We start from the raw sequence: 22,577 nt of genomic DNA on the forward strand, positions 1-22,577 counted from the left end.
TCTGATTTTTGTGTTTCATCCATGCAGAGCCAGCAGGTGCCTTTTTGGACCGTCGTCATGGATACGCACCTATCCCGTAGCCTTTTTTGCAGCTGAGCCGTACTCTGGGGTTCAGGTTTCGGGGCAGGGAGCACTGGCCCTTCGCCTGGGGGCAGAGCTGGAAGGAGCCCGTCCACGTCCCGTCCTTCTTGCACCGGATCACATTGGCGCTCTGTAACCAACGGTTACCAAGAACACAGGTTCAATTTCACACGGACATGAACAGCAGGATTACTGGACATTTCTGGTGATGTTCACACAGTCAAGTATCACAGTGTAGCCCTAATCCTAACCTAACCCTGAGCTAAACCACACTATGACCACACTAAAACAAGCTCCAACACCACTGATACACACATCACCACACTGAAACCAGCTCCAGCACCACTGATACACACATCACCACACTAAACCCAGCTCCAGCACCACTGATACACACATCACCACACTGAAACCAGCTCCAGCACCACTGATACACACATCACCACACTAAAACCAGCTCCAGCACCACTGATACACACATCACCACACTAAAACCAGCTCCAGCACCACTGATACACACATCACCACACTAAAACCAGCACCAGCACCACTGATACACACATCACCACACTGAAACCAGCTCCAGCACCACTGATACACACATCACCACACTAAAACCAGCTCCAGCACCACTGATACACACATCACCACACTAAAACCAGCTCTGCATCCATCGCCACTGATACAGAGTGTGTGTGTGCGTGCGTACATGTGTGTGTGTGTGCGTGTGTTTATGTGTGTGTCTGTGTGTGTTTGCAGGCCATTGTAATCATTCCCATGGTTACCAGCACTTAGACAATATTTTCTTTTATTTGTTTTCAAGAAGGAATTCAAAGATGGAGAGAAAGAATGCAAGAAAGAGCTGAAAAAACAAAGTCTGGGCAGGAAAAGCAGGCAGAGAAGAAAAGATGGTAAATAAAGAGAGAAATAAAAGAAAAAAAAATGAAAAATCAGCATGGAAAGAAAAAGAGAGCAGGAGGAACCCACGGAGAGACTGAGAGAGAGAGAGAAAGAAAGAAAGAGAAGGAGGGAGAGAGAGAAAGAGAGAGAGAGAGGGGGGCAAAGAGAGACAAATATTTCTTTTTTTGTCACGACAGGGAAGGAAATTGAATTGAGTGGAACTGAACACTGACAGACATACAGATGAGCAGACAGACCGTTTGGGGTGTGGTGGGGGGGGGGGAGGGGTTTGGGGGGGGGGCGTGACGGACCTGTCTGCACGGAGCTTGCGATTGGCCTGATCGCTCCGCCTCCTCACAGTCGATCCAGCACGTGCTGTCGAAGCGGAAGCCGTTGGTGCAGTGGTACACGCCGTGGAAGATGGGCGGAGGGGGGTCGCAGGTCACCGGCTGGCAGGACCCCTCCAGCCACGTCCCGTCCTCCGTGCACTGCCTCTTAAACGCCCGTCTGGGGACGGGACGGGGGGGGGGGGTGGCAGGGGTACAGCGTGAGAGGGAAACCAGAACAGGACGGTCCTCACAAAGCCAGTGTCCTCACAAAGCCAGTGTCCTGCCGTGGGGAACTTTCACACACATTTCACTAACACACGGGGTGTTTTTCTCGCAAACTACACTTCTGTGCCCGACGACCTCGCGGCCAACTGGAGACGAAGGACGCCATTCTCTCGACAAGATGACGAGGGCCAAGTTACACGAACGCCTGTAGGAACCGTTTGGTTGCACGTCAAAAAGTGTACACTATTTAACACCGTACAGAACATAATAAAACAACGGCATTAAAGGGTCTAAGGCTACCGTACATTCAGGTGTCACCTTAAACCTAATTTCACACTTCCCGAAGCGTGGACTTTTTTTTTTCCGCTAACGTCAGAAGACGCGCATCGAGGGGGGGCCGACGCGGCGGCGGCGGCGGCCACCAGGGGGAGCCCCTGCCTTCGCACCTCTTGGGCTTTCCGGCGACGTGGTATCCGGGCTGGCACTTGTACTTGCACAGCGTGCCCACCTTCAGGCCCGTGCCGTTGCAGCGCTTGGTCTGGAGGACGGCGTCAGCCACCGGCGGCGGCGGCGGGCAGCGCAGCTCGCACAGAGCCTCGGGGAAGGACCAGAGACCGTCCTCCATGCAGATCAGGGTGCTGTTAGAGCCTGGAGGGGACGGGGGGGAGAGACAGAGAGAGGGGGAGAGAGGGGGAGAGAGAGAGAAGAGAGGGGAGAGAGAGAGGGAGGGAGAGAGGGGGAGAGAGAGAGGGAGGGGAGAGAGAGAGAGAGAGAGAGAGAGACAGGGGGAGGAGAGAGAGAGAAAGAGAGGAGGATGGGGGGAGAGAAACGGGGGGAGAAAGAAAACTTCATCGCACATGGCCCTTATTAATCCCTTCTGGAAAAAGCGTGTTTATTAGCGGCACACACTGTTCCGCACGTTCGTTTTTTCGTGTTCCGACGTTTGACCGGCCTCAGATCTCTGAGCAGCCCCCGAATGCTAATCACTCACCGCTCGTCAGCTCCGCAGAGCTCCGTGAGAGAGAACTGCACATCCAGAGTCTTTTATCCATTACGGCACTGGGCATTAGCCGCGGAAGTACGGCTTAACCACACCACTCAATGGTACAAGTATGATGTCACTTCCCCATATGGGATTTGAACCCGCAACCTTCTGATCCCAAGCAAGCATCTGCCATACGCAAATTCTACATTTCTGCATTCATAACTAATTTGTCATTATTATTATTATTATTATTATTGCAGCTATAATAGTCTTGTATCTTTATTATTATTATTCTGTTTATTATTTATGAGGGTGAGACCTCATATAAGTTCTTCTGCTTTTCCAGCCCCATCCTGCACAGGCCGTGTTCATATTTATTTCATTTATTTATTTTTTCTTCATGTTATGTCCTCTGTTTTTTAACAACGTGCAAATAAATAAACAAGCAAACAGCACTGGAAAACATTAAGAGACCACATAAAACTTTCAGTTTCACTGTTTATGGGCATGAGTCTGAGTAAAGTCTAACTTTGACATTCTTTCATTTCGACTACTGACCACATTTGACTTTCCAAACAAAAATATTGTCATCATTTATTTGCAAAAACTGGTCAAAATACTAAAATATACATTCTTGTTATACATTGAATAATGAAAACAAATATGTTATACAAATAATGTCTTCACTTAGGAAGGGTTCTAGGATCAATATTTGGTGTTACCCTGATTCCTCTTCAAAATAAGAGGTGGTCTCTTAATTTTTTCCCCAGAGTCGTTTTCGTCCATCGACAAGCTGGTAACTTTGGGAAATCTGTGGAGGTTTGTCCAGAAGGTCATTATCGCTGGGGGGCTGAAAGCTAATAATGCCCCACGTTCTGTTTTCCCGCACTGGCCAAACCGTGTCAGCTGACGCCCGCCGACCAATCGGGTTCACCCCCCTCCCGGGCTCACCTACGAGCTGTGCGGGCTCCCTGCACTGGAAGGTGCAGCTCCTGCCGTAGGTGGTCCCCTCGGAGAAGTGGAAGAGGGCGGGGTGCACGTGGTACTTGTCCGGGATGCCGCAGTCCACCGGCTCGCACGACGCCTGCTTGTTCCACTTCCCGTCGGCGCAGGTGATGGTCACCGTGGAGACGGACTGCAGAGAGAGGGCGACACGGGGACACCCCACACACGCGGGCTTCAGCTGGGAACTGGGCATCTAAGGGAACCCCATCCTGTACCAAAACCTTACGAGCCTTCATAGGAACCGTACCTTCATAGCCGCTACGTAGGCATTCGTAAACCCTTATGCCAACCGACATAGACTGTCGTGAGACTTCCTGTATTACTATGATGTCATGCTGGCTTTACTATGGCCAATCGGAGAATACAGGGACGCCACTCAAACCAGCACATGGAGCACTGAGGCTGAAGTCCAAACATAACTGGTCCATGGAGCAGTGACTCGCACCCAGACGGCGAGCCACGTGTCAGAGCCTGGAAAACCTGGCCAGAGAGGCACAGAGCCCACTGAACCCAGCTGCCGCCCTGCAGGCTCCTGGTGGGGAGCATGGCGTGCTCACACTGCGGTAACTCCAGGAACTCAGGCCAACCCAAACCAACCCAAACCAACCCCCTCCGAGCAGGAAAAAGACTCCCGTCGCCACACAGCTGCTGGGTCCCATTGACTCGGTGGGGCAGATTTGGCGGGGCAGGTTTGGTTGGGAGGCAGACTCAGTGGGGCAGATTGGTTGGGGGCAGACTCGTGGGGCAGATTTGGTTGGGTGGGGGCAGTCAGCTCAGTGGGGCAGATTGGTTGGGGGCAGACTGGGGGCAGTGGGGGCAGATGTAGTGTGCGTGGGGAGGGCAGACTCGGATGGGAGACTGGTGGGGGACATGTGTGGGGGCGACCGGTTCGAGTGGGGCAGATTCAGGTTGGGGGGCTAGACTCGTTGGGGGAGTAATGGTTGGGGTGGAGACTGGTGGGTGGGGCAGACGCGGTTGGGGGGTATGATTGGTTGGGGGCAGACTTGGTGGGGGCAGACCGTGGGGGCAGACTCGTGGTGGGGTGTGAGCAGACTAGGTTGGGGGGGCAGACCGTTCGGGGGGGGAGAGACTGGTGGGGAGGGGAGTGGTAGACTTGGTTGGGGGGAGACTGGGTCGGGGGGGCAGACTCGGTTCGGGGGAGGGTCACTTGGTTGGGGGGGCAGACTCGGTTCGGGGGGGGCAGACTGGGTTGGGGGGGGCAGACTCGTTGGGGGTGGGGCAACTTGGTTGGGGGGGGCAGACTCGGTTCGGGGGGGCAGACGGGTGGGGAGGGTGAGACTGGTTGGGGGGGAGACCTGGTTGGGGGGGCAGACTGGGTTGGGGGGGGGCAGACTGGGTTGGGGGGGGCAGACTGGTTGGGGGTGGAGAACTGGTTGGGGGGCAGACTGGGTTCGGGGGGGGCAGACTCGGTTGGGGGTGGGGGCAGACTGGTGGGGGGGGCAGACTGGGTTGGGGGGGGCAGACTGGGTTGGGGGGGGCAGACTGGGTTGGGTGGGGCAGACTGGGTTGGGGGGGGCAGACTGGGTTGGGGTGGGCAGACTGGGTTGGGGTGGGGGCAGACTGGGTTGGGGGGGCAGACTGGGTTGGGGGGGGGGCAGACTGGTTGGGGGGGGGCAGACTGGGTTGGGGGGGCAGACTGGGTTGGGGGGGCAGACTGGGTTGGGGGGGGCAGACTGGGTTGGGGGGGGCAGACTGGGTTGGGGGGGCAGACTGGGTTGGGGGGGGCAGACTGGGTTTGGGTGGGGGCAGACTGGGTTGGGGGGGGCAGACTGGGTTGGGGGGGCAGACTGGGTTGGGGGGGTGGCAGACTGGTTGGGGGGGGGCAGACTGGGTTGGGGGGGGCAGACTGGGTTGGGGGGGGCAGACTGGGTTGGGGGGGCAGACTGGGTTGGGGTGGGGGCAGACTGGTTCGGGGGGGCAGACTGGGTTGGGTGGGGCAGACTGTTCGGGGGGGCAGACTGGGTTGGGTGGGGGCAGATCGGGTTGGGGGGGGCAGACTGGTGGTGGGGGGGGCAGACTGGGTTGGGGGGGGGGCAGACTGGGTTGGGGGGGGCAGACTGGGTTGGGGGGGCAGACTGGGTTTGGGGGGCAGACTGGGTTCGGGGGGGCAGACTGGGTTGGGGGGGGGCAGGACTGGGTTGGGGGGGCAGACTGGTGGGGGGGGCAGACTCAGTTCGGGGGGGCAGACTGGGTTTGGGGGGGGCAGACTGGGTTGGGGGGGGCAGACTCGGTTTGGGGGGTAGGGGCAGACTGGGTTGGGGGGCAGACTGGGTTGGGGGGGGCAGACTGGGTTTGGGGGGGGCAGACTGGGTTGGGGGGGGCAGACTGGGTTGGGGGGGGCAGACTGGGTTGGGGGGGGCAGACTGGGTTTGGGGGGGGGCAGACTGGGTTGGGGGGGGGGCAGACTCAGTTCGGGGGGGCAGACTGGGTTGGGGGGGGGGGCAGACTGGGTTGGGGTGGGGGCAGACTGGGTTGGGGGGGGGCAGACTGGGTTGGCAGGCTGCAGTGACTCTGGGGAACTCAGCGCTTTATTACAGTGTTGCGTTCTCTTTGGAAGCACAGCGCCTCCCCAGAAAACTGGCACAAAAAACACAATCCAGACACGGTTACAAACTGCTTATTTTTATAACGGTTCCCTTCTCTCACTCTCTCTCTATCTCTTTCTCTCTCTCTCGTTCTATCTCTCACTCTCCTAGCTCTCACTTTCCCTCACTCTATTTCTCTCACTTTCTCCCTCTCTCTCTCTCTCTCTCCATCTACCCCCTCGCTCCTTCTCTCACTCTCTTTGCTCTATTTCCCTCACTCTTGCAATTTCTCTCTCTCTCTCTCTCTCTCTCTCTCTCCATTTCTCTCACTTTCTCTCTTTATTCCTCCCCTCCACCTCTCTCCCGCTCGTCCACGTTATTGGCAGCAGCCCCGTTGGGGTCAGCGCGATGCGATTGGGCGATTGGGTTACGGTAGAGGAGCGAGCGCTCTGGACCGCAGGGGGTGAAGTGTTCTGAATTAAACATGCATTTTCCGCGCGGTTCTCATACCTACACGACGACGCGGGAAAAACCCGCTGCGGCAAATTAAAGATGCATTATGGAGTTCATCCATCTCCCCTCTTACATACACACACACCACTTCCTGAAGGGGGGGGGGGGCGTATTCCATTTCAAGTCCTTCTCTTTAGGGGAGGGGAGTGGGGGGTAGGGGTCTTGAGTTTGCGTGTGTGTGCGTGTGCTTGTGTGTGCTTGTGGGGATGGGGGTGAGGGTTTTGTGTGTGTGTGTGTGCGTGTGTGTGTCCTTGTGGGGATGGGGGTGAGGGTTTTGTGTGTGTGTGTGCGTGTGTGCGTCCTTGTGGGGAGGGGGTGAGGGTTTTGAGTGTGTGTGTGCGTTGTGTGCGTCCTTGTGGGGGAGGGGGGTGAGGGTTTTGTGTGTGCATGTGTGTGTATGTGTGTGGTGTGTGCGTGTGTGCTTGTGGGGAGGGGGGTGAGGGTTTTGTGTGTGCATGTGTGTGTGTGTGTGTGTTGTGTGTGTCCTTGTGGGGAGGGGGTGAGGGTTCTGTGTGTGCATGTGTGCGTGTGTGTGTGGTTTGTGTGTGTGTGTGTGTGCGTGTCCTTGTGGGGAGGGGGTGAGGGTTTGTGTGTGGTGTGTGCATGTGTGCGTGTGTGCGTGTGTGTGTGCGTGTGTGTGTGTGTGTGTGTGTGTGTGTGTGTGTGTGAGTGTGCTGTGGGGAGGGGGCTGGGTGGTGGGGTTAGTGAGTTTATAACACAACGCAGCGCGGTGTCGCATTTTCAGCTTGAATTAGCTTGGGTCGCTAGCGGCCGCTAGCTTTGATCTGGTAATGGCTTCCATGCAGGAGCGCTCTGGCTGCGTGTGGGTACGGTGCAGGAGCGCTCTGGCTGCGTGTGGGTACGGTGCAGGAGCGCTCTGGCTGCGTGTGGCTGCGTGTGGGTACGGTGCAGGAGCGCTCTGGCTGCGTGTGGCTGCGTGTGGGTACGGTGCAGGAGCGCTCTGGCTGCGTGTGGCTGCGTGTGGGTACGGTGCCGTAACGCTGGGGCCTGTCATCTTCCAATCCGCTCCTCAGCGGCGCGAACGCCTGCGCCAGCCACATGCCGCACTGCGTTTCATTTCCTTCCTTTCTTATTGGCCAGACACACGAAAAAATAAAAAATATCCAAGGGGTTCGGAGTTCGCATAGCCCTATTCAAACAGGCACCCCAAGACACCCCGACTCCACCATTTTTAAAGTGTTTTGTCTTTTTTTCTTGTTTTTCTTTTGTTCAAAAAGAATTCAAAGTGCAATCGGTTAAACTCTGAAACATACCCTCTACTTTCATGGGGCTTGTCTCCGCGGTAACATTTGTAACATAGCCTGCGTTATCTGTATATTAAGTAAGCTATACAGCCTTGTAGCTACAATGTAACTAATAAGTAATTACACATTGGTGTGCAAAACACAGCGTCTTCTGGAAAATGGGAATTTCTGATTCTGATTTCTGATATAGATCTATCATCTAGAAGTTAAATTCTGCTAAATCTATCATAGCAACCGGCGAAGTGTCCATCTCGAAACTCAAAGCTACAATGATTAGTACTCCCGTACAGGTGTAAGATATGGTTAGATTAAGTCAGTTAAATTAGGAAAAACCAGGAGGCAAAGTCAGATTTGAGCATGTTTCCTAACGCAAGCTTTGCCCCTGTCCTGTCTATTACCTCGACGTTCACTCCCCGAAAAGCCCTCGGACGTGGCCCATGAAGTGCCCATGGGGGTCCTCCATAGTATTTACGGCTCTAAATATGAGACCCCCCCATCTTATATTTACAACTGCCCGCTCCCACCCCACAGAGCACCTGCTGCAGACTCCGCCTCCTGCTCCCACCCACAGACTCCGCCTCCTGCTCCCACCTCACAGAGCACCTGCTGCTGACTCCGCCTCCTGCTCCCACCCACAGACTCCGCCTCCCGCTCCCACCTCACAGAGCACCTGCTGCTGACTCTGCCTCCTGCTCCCACCTCACAGAGCACCTGCTGCAGACTCCGCCTCCTGCTCCCACCTCACAGAGCACCTGCTGCAGACTCCGCCTCCTGCTCCCACCCACAGACTCCGCCTCCTGCTCCCACCTCACAGAGCACCTGCTGCTGACTCCGCCTCCTGCTCTCACCTCACACAGCACCTGCTGCTGACTCCGCCTCCTGCTCCCACCTCACAGAGCACCTGCTGCTGACTCCGCCTCCTGCTCCCGCCTCACACAGCACCTGCTGCAGACTCCGCCTCCCGCTCCCAGCCTCGTCCAGAGCAGACGTGGCGATCTGGCTCCGCCCCCTCCGCCACCTTCCCCCGAAAACACCCCGCCCTCCCTCGCACGACCGCGGTCAACCTCACAACCGAACGTCGCCCGTCCCTGACCCAGCCGGGCCCGACTGGCTAAACCGTTCACTGCGGACATGTCGTCAGAACACTTTAAAAAAGGCTTAACAAGCGCAAGACAATCTACGACGAGACAAACCTGACCTCGAGCGCTTCATGAGAAACGCTAACAAGGTCTCACCCCAACACTACAGGACTGAGCTTTCCAGCAAAACAACGTAGAGCGCAGCCAAACAGGTTATCCGTCTTCAAGATTAAAGTCAAATGTATTTGCATTGTCAGAATTACCTTCGTTAACAATGTAGCACTTTCCATTTATCGAGATTTCAATTTAGATCATCGGAAAATTAGAAACATTCGCCGTTTGAAGAAGTGCTTCCGGACTCAAAAATGAGCTTTCGTAAGTATCATGCAGGCCCATGCGTGCACGCGCAAACAAAAACACACACGCTTCTCACACAAACCGGTTATCGGAATAAATACCAGAACAAGATGTCAGCGTTGAGGTCAAGCACACGAATAAGGGCGGGGAAACAGACAGATATAATCATTTCTCGCTGAGTTCCAGTAACCACTTTGTCACAGGTCAACCGCGCATGTCATGTGACCAAACAAGAAAGGAATTCTCAGTTTTTGTTGTTGTGGTCGCAGGTTTTCGATTTGTATTAGTTTTATTTTTAAGGGATAATTGCACTGCAGGGTTTCTGCTTGTATTTTGATTTTGCAGGCTCTTTGCACCGTAGATTTTTTGTTAGCATTTTACGTTTTTTTACAGAATATTTGCACTGAACGTTTTCTATTTCTGTGTCATTTAATGTATTTTTATTTTTTACAGGACTTTACCCTGTGATGTTCCCCCTTATATCAGGATGTCAAGGAGAGCGCAGCACTAGCCTCTGTGTCTTTCTCTCTCTCTCTCCCTTTCCCTTTCTCTTTACTCTCTTTTCCTTTCCTTCTCTCTTTTCCTTCCTCTCTATCTCCCTTTCCCTTTCCCTCTCTCTTTCCTCTCTTTTCCTTTCCCTCTCTTTTTTTCCCTCTCCTGGTGCTCCTCTCGAGATGGCAGTGCTAGTTTCTCTCTCTTCTCTCTTCATCCTTCTCTCCAGATTCTGGGAGATAAATGGTGCCACAGTTTCACAACAAGGGGAGATGCTGGGAATCCCTCCTAACGCGAACACACACCTCACACACACACACACACACCTCACACGCAGCCACACACACACGTACACACACACACACACACACACACACCCACAACACAGCACACACACACACACACACACACACACACCACACACACACACCAACACACACGCCACACACACAGACACACACACCACACACACAACACACAGCACACACCACACACACACAAACAACAAACACACAGCACACACCACACACACACACACAGCACACACACGCACAGACACACACACACACACACACACACACACAGGCACACACACACACACACACAAACACGCGCACAAACACACACACACACACACGCGCACACAGAGCTGTTTTGTGCATATCCTGTTCCTCTCGCTCAGATCAGTAGTGCTCACATACACCAGGCTTTATGGGCATGGCAGGGGCTGCATTGCCAAAGCACTTGAACCCAATACAGATTACATTACATACACATTACATTACATTACACATTAGGAGTTACACATACTGTTAGACACATATATAATTAACTGCAAGGAAAATGCACCCCCTTTCTCCTTCACAGAACAACGAGAGAGATCCCTCCTTTTCTTCTGTGACTCTCTCCCTCTCTTTCTCTCTCTCTCCCCTCACCATTTTTATTAGCGAATCCCGTTTGTTTAGAGGAATGCCAAACATTGCAAAACCTGTCTGAGTTTCCTGCCAATTGAAGTAGAACCCTGTCTGTATTATGGAAAGTCTCCTCACCTTACATAACTGCACCGGACCCAAAGCCCCTGGCCCCCTGTAAACAGGTATTACATAACACATCCCCCCCCCCATAAAAAAAGGATCACATACTTCTGAGTGACACTGTCTTCTGACCTCTGTGTGTGTGTGGAGGAGGGGGGGGGGGGTTGATGTATGCATGGGAGCGTGTGTCTATATGCGCGTGTGAGTGGATGGCACTAAGTACATGTTCACGTGTGAATGAATGAAAAGTTTTTTGACATGTATGTGTGTAAGCGTGTACGTGGCTGCACACATATGTGTGTGGGTGTGTGTGTGTGTGAGTGTGCTCGCAAGTGTGTTTGTGCGTGTGTGTATGTGCGCGAGTGTGCACATATGTGTGTGTGTGTGTGTATGCATGCGTGTGTGTGTCTGTGTGTATGTATGTGAGTGTGTGTGTGTGTGTGTGTGTGTCTGTGCGTGTGTGTGTACATATGTCTATGTGAGCATCTGAGCATGTGTGTGTGTGTGTGTGCGTGCGTGCTTGTCTGTGTGTGTGTGTGAGTGCGCATGTGTGTGTGTGTGTGCGAGTGTGTGTGAGTGTGTTTGTGTATGCATGCGTGTGTATGTCTGTGTGTATGTCTGTATGTCTGTGTGTGTGTGTGTGCGTGCTTGTCTGTGTGTGTGTGTGCAGTTAGCAGAGGGGGTGGCTGCTTGTTCTAACTCCAGCTCACATATCTATGAGAGCTGCTTTACATTTTCAGACACTCTAGAGAGAGAGAAAGGGGGCGGGGCTTGGAGCATCTCCCTCTCTCTCAGCGGTGACAGGGGCCGAGCGGTACCTGCGTTTTGATGATGTCATCGTCCCGGTGGATCTGCAGCACGTATCCGCGGTTACACGTGATGGTGCAGCGGGCCCCGTTCAGGTACCCCGGGCCGCTGCACTGGACCTCCGCGTTCCGAACCGTGGGTTCAGGGCAGTCGACAGCCTCGCAGGAGTAATGGACGCAGCTGTGGGGGGGTTTAAGCAAAGCGAGGGGGGGCGGGGGGGGGGGGGTTTGAGAGTGAGAATCAGCCCCCCATCACAGAGAGAGGACTCACCTCAACCACACAATGGCAGGGCAACACGCTGCAATCAACAAAGGCATTTCATAAAAGATTATATAGCGCCATTCATCTCAGGACCTCAAAGCACTTTTAAAAGAGAAAGGGGAAGATCACCTCCCAGAGTGGATTTTAAACATATACCCCATACTGAGCAAAATGTAATACAGTTTATTATTGTTCTTTTATGCATATACCGCGGAATATATATTTTACAAAGCGTTTCGTTTTACGGTATTAAGTATAACATGTGCATGCAATTTTGCGTTTATCTAAATATTCTGATTTACTGTTACCACGCCTGGTGGTTTTGAAAGGACAGATTAATACGAAGTGCGGCCGAGCAAACCTGCTTGTAAAAACGGCACTTAGAAAATAAAAACGGAGAAAGAAAGAGTTGGAAATAAATCTCGCGAATAACTTCTGTTTTTACTGCACTTTTAAGAAAATAAAAAATGAAGTAAAAACAGAAAAGCTGGGGGTTTTTCTTGGAGTCCCGAGCCAGCGGTTTAGGCGGACGCGTCTTCGCGCATCCTGTGAGAACCCGATCGGTCGGGAAGCCTCTCCAAGCCGCAGCACCGGATGCACGGGACACCATTCATAATTAACGACGCACACGCGCCAGCCGCGACTCTGCGCTATTGAACTTTAACAGTTCGCGGCGGGGGAGCTGTCCAACGATTTCACTAGGAACGACATGTTTGGCGCCCTTCAGGAAATGGAATATAGTCTACTTTCACTACGCGAAATATAAAAATAAACTGAAAAATATAGGCTATTTAACGGAATTTAATTTGAAAATAAAAACGGAACGTGGCTATTATAAGTGCACATGTTGTGAAATGTTGCATGTCAATATATTTCGGCCTGTACAGCATATTCCATTTCAGTCAAGCGGGGAGGGGGCGGTGCCTTGTATAAACTTAGCCCGGCACCGGAATTCCTTGGAGGGGAAAAAGAGGACTCCTGAATACGGAGCAATGTGAAATTAAGCGTACTGTTTATTATTCATAATGTTGTGGGAGCCAGAACGGCACGTCTCAGATGGCAGTAAAAATCAAACGGCTCAACTCCGCCAGGTAGGAACCGTTCATTCCCCCGCCCCCTCCCTCGCTCTCTCAGCGTGGGCCTTTCTCTTTGCACGCGAGCACGAAATGCGGACCGATTATTTCTCCTGCATCCCCCCCCCCCCGCTCGCTGATCGGTCCAAGCGCGTTCTAACAATAGCGCGTGAATTGGGGCGGCTGGAGAGCCGCTCCCGTAACTGCAACCTCGCAGGTTCGAATCCAGAGCGCGCGAGCAACCTCTCTATAAACCACATACGCACTTTACGTATTTAGCAGACGTTCTGACCCGGAATAACTGACACGATTTACACACAGTCCATTTAAATCGAGCGGGTATGTTTTGCTGAAGCAGTTCTGGTTGAGTACAAGAGTTCTGGTTAAGCAGTGCCCCAACCGGGAATCAAACAAGCAATAGGGCACATAAGATGTGTCAACGTGTAGCCTATGGATACAGCCGTAAGAATGAAAGATCTTTTCCCAAAAAAATTAGGTAAAACATCTTTTTTAATTGGTAGAGTGGCTGACGCATTCTCTATCGATTCCTTGGACTATGGGATATAGCCACAAATGACTTCTGGCTGGCAGACCACCCACCAGTGTCTATTGTTTTGCAAAAATGTACCTACTGCAGTGTGAAGGTTTAGGCGTGTCACAGACTTTATTTACACTGGGCTTTCGTGGCAGTAAAGAAAAAAATCACTCTTTATTCTGAGTGGACAGTCGAAATGTTTCAGATAACGAACGACAGGAGTTGAAAAGTGACAGTCTTAGAGCAGAGAATATTCACACAAAAAAACAAAGAAATATTTTCGCTAAGAAATAACAGAGTAAAGCGGCGGAGGAAGGAAAAAGTGTTAATTTCAGCAGTTCTCTTAGCACAGTCGAAGCTCAACAAACAACAGATGTGTAAAAAAAAAGGAAAAGAAAAGGGGATGAAGAATGAGGAAAGGAAGAATATTTATAAAAAGACAGCGAAGAAAAATGAACGGAGGGAGAAGGAAGAGGGCGAACAGCTGGAGAGAGAGAGAGAGAGAGAGGAGGAAGAGGTGGACGACAGCGCGCCGGGCATGCGTGCGGGACATGAGTGATGTGGCGTCGGAGAGAAGAAAAAAAACTTTATCTCCAGATAAAAAGTTCAAACGGTCAGAAGCGCGGTCATACATCACAGTCACGCACCGTCGGTCCTTTTACTCCGAAAATCGCGATTTTGAGCCTGACTAAAACACAAACCCGAAACATTTCTAAAAAGGCAAAACGATATCCCCTCCTAAGAGTCGGCAATTCATTTTGCCCCCTATAGGGGACAACGAGTCTCTGGTCTTAATCTCAAGAACCACATATTCTATTACGCTGAAACCTACACTACAAGGAACATTCAATAAATATACATTATATTTTTGAAAATATTTTCACCGCAACGTGTTTTTTTTGTCGTCCAGGGCACCTGTATAATGTTAAATGTTAAAAAAATAAAATAAAATACTTTTTTCTGCCCGTTCTCAGGGGGATATATCAGTTTAAAGAATTGCACCGGCTCCTGGAAAGCTCAAGGGCTCTACGGTTAAAATTAATTACGGCTTTTAAAAGCGTTCGTGGCTTTTGTCATATGCGCTTATCTGACCATTTTGATTTTCTTATAAATTCATGCAGCCATAACATCAGGGCCGATGAAGCAGATTTTAAAGTGCGCAGGCGCTGAAGAGTGGGAGAGGAAATTAAACCCATTCAGGCCCCGGGGGAATTTTAAGAGCCAGGTATAAAAAATGGCGATTGAGCAAGGAGATTTTAAAAAAAGATGTACATTGTATTTATAATGGGGCATATTTTTTTTCTTTCACATATTCAAGTAGACTCTATTAATGGGAGCAGTTGAGTATATCGGCAAACCATGCCGGCTTATCGATGGACCGCAAGTCAAATAAGTCTTATTACATTACTGTGCAATCTTGATGGTTAATAATTTGTCAAATGTTGATTTATTAAATAAATTCACATTTGTACTTGTACTACGTTTGTGTGTGTCGTGTGTGTGTGTGCACCCATATAAAAGCGATTATGATGTTTGTGATTTTGTTTATTTGCAGTTTCTGAATGCAACTCATTTAAAAACAGAAGACATTCCCTCTCTGCCGCTCTCTCTCTCTCCCTCCCTCTCTCTCTCACTCCTCTCTCTCTCTGTCTCTCCCTCTCTTTCCTCCACTCTCTCTCTCTCTCTCAAATACAGATGAAAACGCTCTTCCACAACATATGGCACTGAATAATAATGTAAATAAATCACTGACGTGTGGACATTTGTATTGAAACAATATGTGTGTGTTTTTTTTATGAATGAAGGGACTGTAATATTGTTGTCTGTAGGTACCAAAGGCTGAGTCCAGCCAATGTTTACAGCACTGAGGATAAGAGGGAAAAGTCATGCTTTTGGAATGCTGCAGAGCTTGGGCACCCATTTATAAAGGCCTTTATTCAATAACATATTTATTTTACTGCCAAGCAAAAAAAGCTGAAGGCTTTAACTGGTATGATTAGTGTGTGTGTTTGTGTGTGTGTGCATCATGTGTGTGCGTGAGAGTGCGTGCGTACAGAGAGAGAGAGAGACACACATACACATACACGCACTTTCCTTTTTCATTTCAGTTAGACTTTCAAATTCAAATTGAATGTTTTTCAGGCAGATAAATACTGCCAATACACTGCAAAACAATCATAGAAAAAAAATTTGCACAGCAATACAAAAATCGCTTCCTGTATGTTAGGCCTGCATGTGTCTGCATGTGTGTGTGTGTGTGTGTGAGTGTTTGTGTGCGTGTGTGCGTATGTGTGTGTGTGTGTGTGCCTGCGTGTGTTTGTGTTTGTGTGAGTGTGTCCGTGTCCGTGTGTGTCTGTGTTTGTGTACGTGTGTGTGTGTTCGTATGTGTGCGTGTGTTTGTGTGTGAGTGTGTGTGTGTTTGTGTGCGTGTGTGTGTGTGTGTGTGTTTTTGTGAGTGTGTGTGTGTGCGTGTGTGTGTGTGTGTGTTTGTGTGAGTGTGTGTGTGCAAAGTTAGTGTTAGTGGGATAAGTGGGGGGAGTGGGGATTTCACCTTTGACCCATGGGGTTGTAGATCTCGTTGCTCTGGCAACCGCTGATGGTGATGGGGTCGAAGTAGAGGAAGGAGCGCAGGCCCACGCCGGAGATGGCCACCAGGTTGGACCGGAACAGGACCAGGATGGCCTTGGTGTGGTAGAAGGCGGCGCTCAGGTCGTGGGTCACCGGGACCACCAGCGGGTTATTCCTGCAGCTCAGCCGCCAATCCCCTGAGAGGACGGGAGGGAAGGAGGCAGGCCATTGGTCCAAATCGCCCAATCGCGGGCAGCGTGGCGCAGCGGCTAGAGAACCGGACCGGCGTTCCGAACGCAACTGAAGCACCGTGGCCTCCGTTAACCGCTGCAGTAAACACCCCAATGTAACACGCAGGGCAGCAGCTACGGAAAAGCCCGGAAAAAGGTGTTTTTTTTGTGATAAAACAAAGATGACGGACGATGATGAAGGGGGCGAAGAAGATATCTGTAAAACCCGAGTGTGATAGAACTTTCCGGAACCAAACCCGAGTGTGAGAGAACTTTCCGGAACCAAACCTGAGTGTGAGAGAACATTCCAGAACCAAACCCAAGTGTGAGAGAACTTTCCAGAACCAAACCCGAGTGTGAGAGAACATTCCAGAACCAAACCCAAGAATGAGAGAACTTTCCGGAACCAAACCCAAGTGTGAGAGAACGTTCCAGAAAAGGAACCCAAGCGTGCGAGAACGTGCCGGAAAACGCACCCAAGCTGTGTATCTGCTCCTTGGTGTCCACCAGCTGGACGGTGATGTTGCACTGCGTCTGGTCGATGTAGCCCGTCCCGTCGGCCGCCAGGTGAATGATGACCGCCGCCGCCACCATGGGGTGAGAGAAGTACGCCTGCGGTGGCGAAAAAAACAAGAGCGCGCGGCCTTAGCGTGACCGTCTGGCTCCGATCAACCTGCCCAATAACCTGTTTTTAGCGGCTTTTCCCGTCCGGTCCAGGGACCGCACAGGAAACTAGCCAGCTGGCTAGCGCTGACACATTTACAGCACCGTTGATTAATGCGCTCTGTCCTTGTAAAAATAAACTCGCAAATAAAATTTAAAAACCTTAATATCCCATACCGATACAATCAAGGGGGGAAACCACACCCATGATTTAAATCAACATTTGTCCTTAATTTTGAGTCTCGTGATATCTCTTTGCCTTTGATTTTTATTTTCTTTCAAAACAGCTTGTAGCGTGCTTGTCACGGGCTTATGAATATTTCACCACTGCACTCGAAAGGGAACCTTTCTCAGAATGAGAGATACAATCACATCTTTGAACAAAACATCTCATGCAACAGAATGTCAGTTTTACAGGCACATTTATAGACCAGACTATGGCGCGTGCATATTTTATTATGGACATAAATTGTAAAATGTATTCCTAGAAGATATGACCGGATATACATGTGCAGACAGAACAAATATACACTGTGTGCTTTGATTTACGTTAACGGTATACAGAATGTAAATGTTAGGATTCAAATGGTAAAACTTTATTTGTGTAAAAGGGGCGGTGTCAGATGACAGTACCTTCAGCCAATACTGGTGGTACCAGGAGGGCAATTCCGCCTCGCGGCAGGGGAACCAAGCGTACTGGGATATCCCGTCTGACAGGTCGAAAACCCTGGACTGGCAGGTCTGGGAACAGAGAACGACACGTGTTACCTGTGTGTGTAACCTGTGCATGCTACCTCCGTATGCTGCCTGTGCATGTTGCCAGTGCATGCTACCTGTGTATGTTACCTGTGCATGCTACCTGTGTATGTTACCTGTGCATGCTACATGTGTATGTTACCTGTGCATGCTACCTGTGTACAGTATGTACCCTGTGCATGTTACCTGTGCATGCTACCTGTGTATGTTACCTGTGCATGTTACCTGGTATGTTACGTGTGTGCTACGGATGCTACCTGTGTATGTTACCTGTCAGTTACGTGTGTGTACCTGTGCATGCTACCTGTGTGTTACTGTGCATGCTACTGTGTATGTTACCTTTGCATGGTACCTGTGTACAGTATGTAACATGTTCATGTTACCTGTGTATGCTACCTGTGTATGTTACCTGTGCATGTTACCTGCGTATGTTATGTGTGTGCTACCTGTGTATGTTACCTGTGTATGTTACCTGCGCATGTTACGTGCGTGCTACCTGTGCATGCTACCTGTGTGTTACCTGTGCATGCTACCTGTGTATGTTACCTTTGCATGGTACCTGTGTACAGTATGTAACATGTGCATGTTACCTGTGTATGCTACCTGTGTATGTTACCTGTGCATGTTACCTGCGTATGTTACGTGTGTACTACCTGTGTATGTTACCTGTGCATGTTACCTGCGCATGTTACGTGTGTGCTACCTGTGCATGCTACCTGTGTGTTACCTGTGCATGTTACGTGTGTGCTACCTCTGCATGCTACCTGTGTGTTACCTGTGCATGCTACCTGTGTACAGTATGTAACATGTGCATGTTACTGTGTATGCTACCTGTGTATGTTACCTGTGCATGTTACCTGCGTATGTACGTGTGTGCTACCTGTGTATGTTACCTGTGCATGTTACCTGCGCATGTTACGTGTGTGCTACCTGTGCATGTTACCTGTGTATGTTACGTGTGTGTTACCTGTGCATGTTACCTGTGCATGCTACCTGTGCATGTTACCTGTGCATGCTACCTATGAAGCTACTCAAACATTCTGCTGCAGGAACCAATGATGAGTTACTTCTAATTAATCAGGATCTCAAACAGAGTGGAACTCTAGTCGCAGGCATCGATTTAAACCAACTGAACCAATGACTTGTGACGTAATGCTCGATAAAACTTTCGAGAACCAATCAGACTGCCAGGTCACTAGCAAGCTTTCCTACACAGACACTCTGGAGCGAAGTGTGGTCAAGATCAGGACAATCACTCTTTAAGCCCCAAAACAGAAGGTTACGCAAATAGAGTGAAAGAAATTCTAGCAGGCGCCTTTAAATAATTAAGGAAAACAAACTTAAGCTACGTAGTATCATTATCTCAGCCATAATGTCACCTTTTGGCAGTACCTCTGACTTAAGTTAAGTGCACAAAATGAAGTCAGGCTAACAGGCTAATGCCCAATTCATTAAACATTTAAAAGAAAATAAACACACACCAGGCATATATACACATGTAACTATCCTAAGCAACGTCTAAACTCGACGCCCCTGCTTCATTTAACAACGTTTGCCGAAAAAGTCACAAATTAAACATTGTAATACCGCGTTGCGCCTGAAAGAAAATGACTCAAAATGGAGTGTACTCCTGCCTTTCGTCCCAACGAAGTCACAAAAACAGCTTAATGAAAAAAACCTTCAAATGGCCCACTTTACTTTCCAAACTATACACTGCGTTTGCTGCACCATTAACAAATTAAACCAAGCAAGGAAAGCAAAACTGCGCATTATAAACGAAAGAAATAAAAATTTATGGAGCCGTCAGACGACACACGAGTGCTATTCATTCATTACGATGCGGAACTAAATAAGGCATTCAGTGTAATGTAAACATTTCATAATTTCTGAAAATTCGAGTATAGAAATATGATACGCGCGCAGAAAGAAACAGAAAAATCTTAATTGTAAATAATTATACACTTCGTCAAGGTCCGCTTGGAACCGGTCCACGGTTCCTTGTTTAGGGGTTCTGCCACAAGGCCTCGTACCTCAAAGGAGAAAGGGTTGCGGGACGGGAAAAAAAAAAAAACGAGCGGTAACGGATTTCACATCGAGCCGACGCACCGCATTCATCTTGATTAACAGGCTTTCTTTCTCACTCAAGAGGAGTTACGCTCTCCACCAGCCCACGCCCACCCCCCCCCCCCCCCCCCCCCCCCCCCCCCAACTCACAAACCAGGCAGGTAACGAAGGCAACCGATCCAAAATCATTTCCTATCTTTCTCATGAGCTGACCCGAGGGTATGTTTTTTCTGTCTGTTTTTTTCTCCTTTTTTCAGCCCTGATGGCATATTTTGTTTTCTTCGGTCTCGAAAGTGCTGCCATATGGAGGTTCCTGCCGTTATGTAAGGCCGTGAGGAACCCTGCCAAGGGAGACGGAGGGTTTCCGCTGATACGATGCACATGGCGGGACCGCGCGACACGCTAAGCACGTTAGCGCAGCGAAAACAGCCCGCCGTTCGCAGGCCAATGGGCTTTGATCTCCCCCGTAACCCAGACCCAGAAGCCCCTCCCCCTCCTTCCTTTCCCGCTTTTTTTTTTTTTTTTTTAAACGTCAAATTAAAAAAATAAAAAAATCCCGCCAGATGTAAACCAGCCTCGGCAGACGGGTCCGTCTCTCTTTCGACGGTTTTCCTGCAAACTCTTTATTTGAGTTCGCTTCAAAAGCGTGCGGGTGGAGCGGCTCGAGCAGGGCGAGCGGGTCGAGCGGGTCGAGCGGTCGCCTTACGGCAGCTCGCCGGGTTTCAGAGGGAGGCCGCGCCCTTTTTTTTGAGGAGGCCGAGGCGGGAGGACACGAGGACGAGCGGTTTCGCCCGGTCTCCTTGCGCGCCGAAACCAGACGCCGCCCTGAAACCTTCGCCGCTGGACGCTGGACGGGGCGTGGGAGAGCGACCGCGGGACGCCGCCCGGAGGCCCGCGCGGTATCTGCGCTCGGAATCTGTCGACGAGACAGTCTCTCTCCTCGGGGGCCAGCGAGGAGAGGTGCGTGTTCGTAAACAAGGTCGCTCGGCCGACTACGATGTTTTGACGCTTGAGGCGATCGCAAGCCAGCGCGAGGGCCCAGGTTGGTGTTAACTTCCTGTCCCACAATCCCTCTGCACCGCCCCGTCTTTATTTCTGCCAAACAAGCCCAAAGGCAAATTTAAATATAAAAATTTTTTGGAAGGTTTGTGCTCATTGCACTGTTTGGCACACTCATAGGAGTGTTCACTAAGCACAAATAACAGGAGCAATAGCGTGCTGTGATGTGGCATGGCTAACTGGAAATGAGACTCAAACTGGCCCAAACCATCTGCAGGCAGTAGGGGGCGACGTAGAGAACAACATTTTCTGCACTGGAAGACATTATTTTTTAAACCCCAGAGAAAATCAATCATTGGTGTGGAAGGTGTGGAAGTCTGACTTTGGAGTCGATGAAGCGAACTTGAAAATGATCGCGTGCTTCTTAAAGCAACCCAAAGTGGGATTAAAAAATAGCCGAATGTTCCAAACAAGCAGAGGTTCCCTATTTTGTGACATCAGTCAAAACATTTTTCTCCTTCTCCTTTTCTACATCTCAGCTGAGGGGGGAGAACAAACACCCTTCCCCCCTACCCTTTAAACCCCCCCCCCCCCCTCCTCCCCCCCCCACTGCTGTCATCTTCCTAAATGCTGACAGCAACCAAAAAACCTGAAGCGCACCGCTCTTTGGAAAACAGCGCCTCCGAGACGGGTTCTGCCGTTTACAGGCGGCACGTAATGAAGGCCATCTGGAGACGGACCAATCGCACGGCAGGACGGGGAAATGCTGGTAAAGCCTCCCTGTGGGGCTGCGAGCGTTGTTAGCACTGCCACATGAGGTAGAGGCCCACAGACCCCTGGCTCCTGGTGCAGAACAGCATTGTGGGTATCCGTATAAAGAGACTAGTGAGGGAAGAGATCCTCGGATCAGCATTCGAAAAAGGTTCACTAGCCCTTTAAGGCCAGAGACCACAAATGTGTGATTAGAATGTTCTTAACTGAACATTCTAATGCTGATGTCACAATCACAGCTTGCAATGGAGTTCTAGAACACTGACTTAGAAATTTGAAAAAACATTCCAAAAAACTACAAAGGGTTAATGGTGTAAGAGTGATGTAAAATAGTAGCACTGAATTCGGACCACAGCTTGGAAGGACGAACACGAGCTGGAACCGTAACTCACGCCTGCGGGGAAAGCCAGCACATGTGCTGCCAACCCCCACCCCCCCACCCCCCCATCCTCATCTCCCCACATACCAGTGACAGGATTCCCGCAGGTCTTACCCCGTGTTTGATGGGGGGGGCAGGGGGAGGCGGGCCATGGCACACCACTGGCAGGGGGTACCAGTGTCCGTGAGAAAGGCTCGTTTGGAACCCCCCGATGGGTCTCCCTAATGTGTGTGCGTGTTTATGTGTGTGTGTGTGTGTGTGTGTGTGTGTGTGTGGGGAGGGGAGGGGGAGGGGGGAGGGTCGTTCAAACGTGGCAACGAGACGGCTGGCGCGAAAGAACGCTGGCCCGAAACGCAACGGCGGTGAACCAGCCAAGTGCATTTAAGAGCATTCCGCACACAATCGCACCAAATCACACTGGAAAAGCACAAAAAACGGGGGAATTAATAAGCATAATAACGGTAATTGCCCTGGTTGTTTTCTCCACCTCACTGCAGGGTTTCCTGCTGGAACGGAACTCCCTCCCCCTGTGGTGGGGGGGGGCAGTGGGTTCAGGTCTACAGATGCAAACACACACACAGACACGTATACATAGGCACACGCAAACACGCGCGAGTGCTCACACAAACAGGCGTGCATACACACACACGTGCACAGCAC

At 50.7% G+C, this 22,577-nt stretch overlaps 1 protein-coding gene across 1 annotated transcript in view; it reads right to left on the reverse strand.

The window, feature by feature from the left end:
• The window catches only part of LOC135239416 (pappalysin-1-like), an 88,638-nt gene that overhangs the window by 14,175 nt on the left and 51,886 nt on the right, over positions 1-22,577 (reverse strand). Inside the window, exons 11-18 of the mRNA XM_064308053.1 lie at positions 17,582-17,689; positions 16,762-16,897; positions 16,039-16,252; positions 11,630-11,798; positions 3,472-3,655; positions 1,982-2,183; positions 1,293-1,488; positions 70-211 (exon numbers count right to left, since the gene is read on the reverse strand). Coding sequence (XP_064164123.1) covers positions 70-211; positions 1,293-1,488; positions 1,982-2,183; positions 3,472-3,655; positions 11,630-11,798; positions 16,039-16,252; positions 16,762-16,897; positions 17,582-17,689 — 1,351 coding nt within the window. The remainder of the gene's footprint in view (positions 1-69; positions 212-1,292; positions 1,489-1,981; positions 2,184-3,471; positions 3,656-11,629; positions 11,799-16,038; positions 16,253-16,761; positions 16,898-17,581; positions 17,690-22,577) is intronic.

The sequence above is a fragment of the Anguilla rostrata genome, chromosome 14 (genome assembly GCF_018555375.3).
Source record: "Anguilla rostrata isolate EN2019 chromosome 14, ASM1855537v3, whole genome shotgun sequence".
Lineage (NCBI taxonomy): Eukaryota > Metazoa > Chordata > Actinopteri > Anguilliformes > Anguillidae > Anguilla > Anguilla rostrata.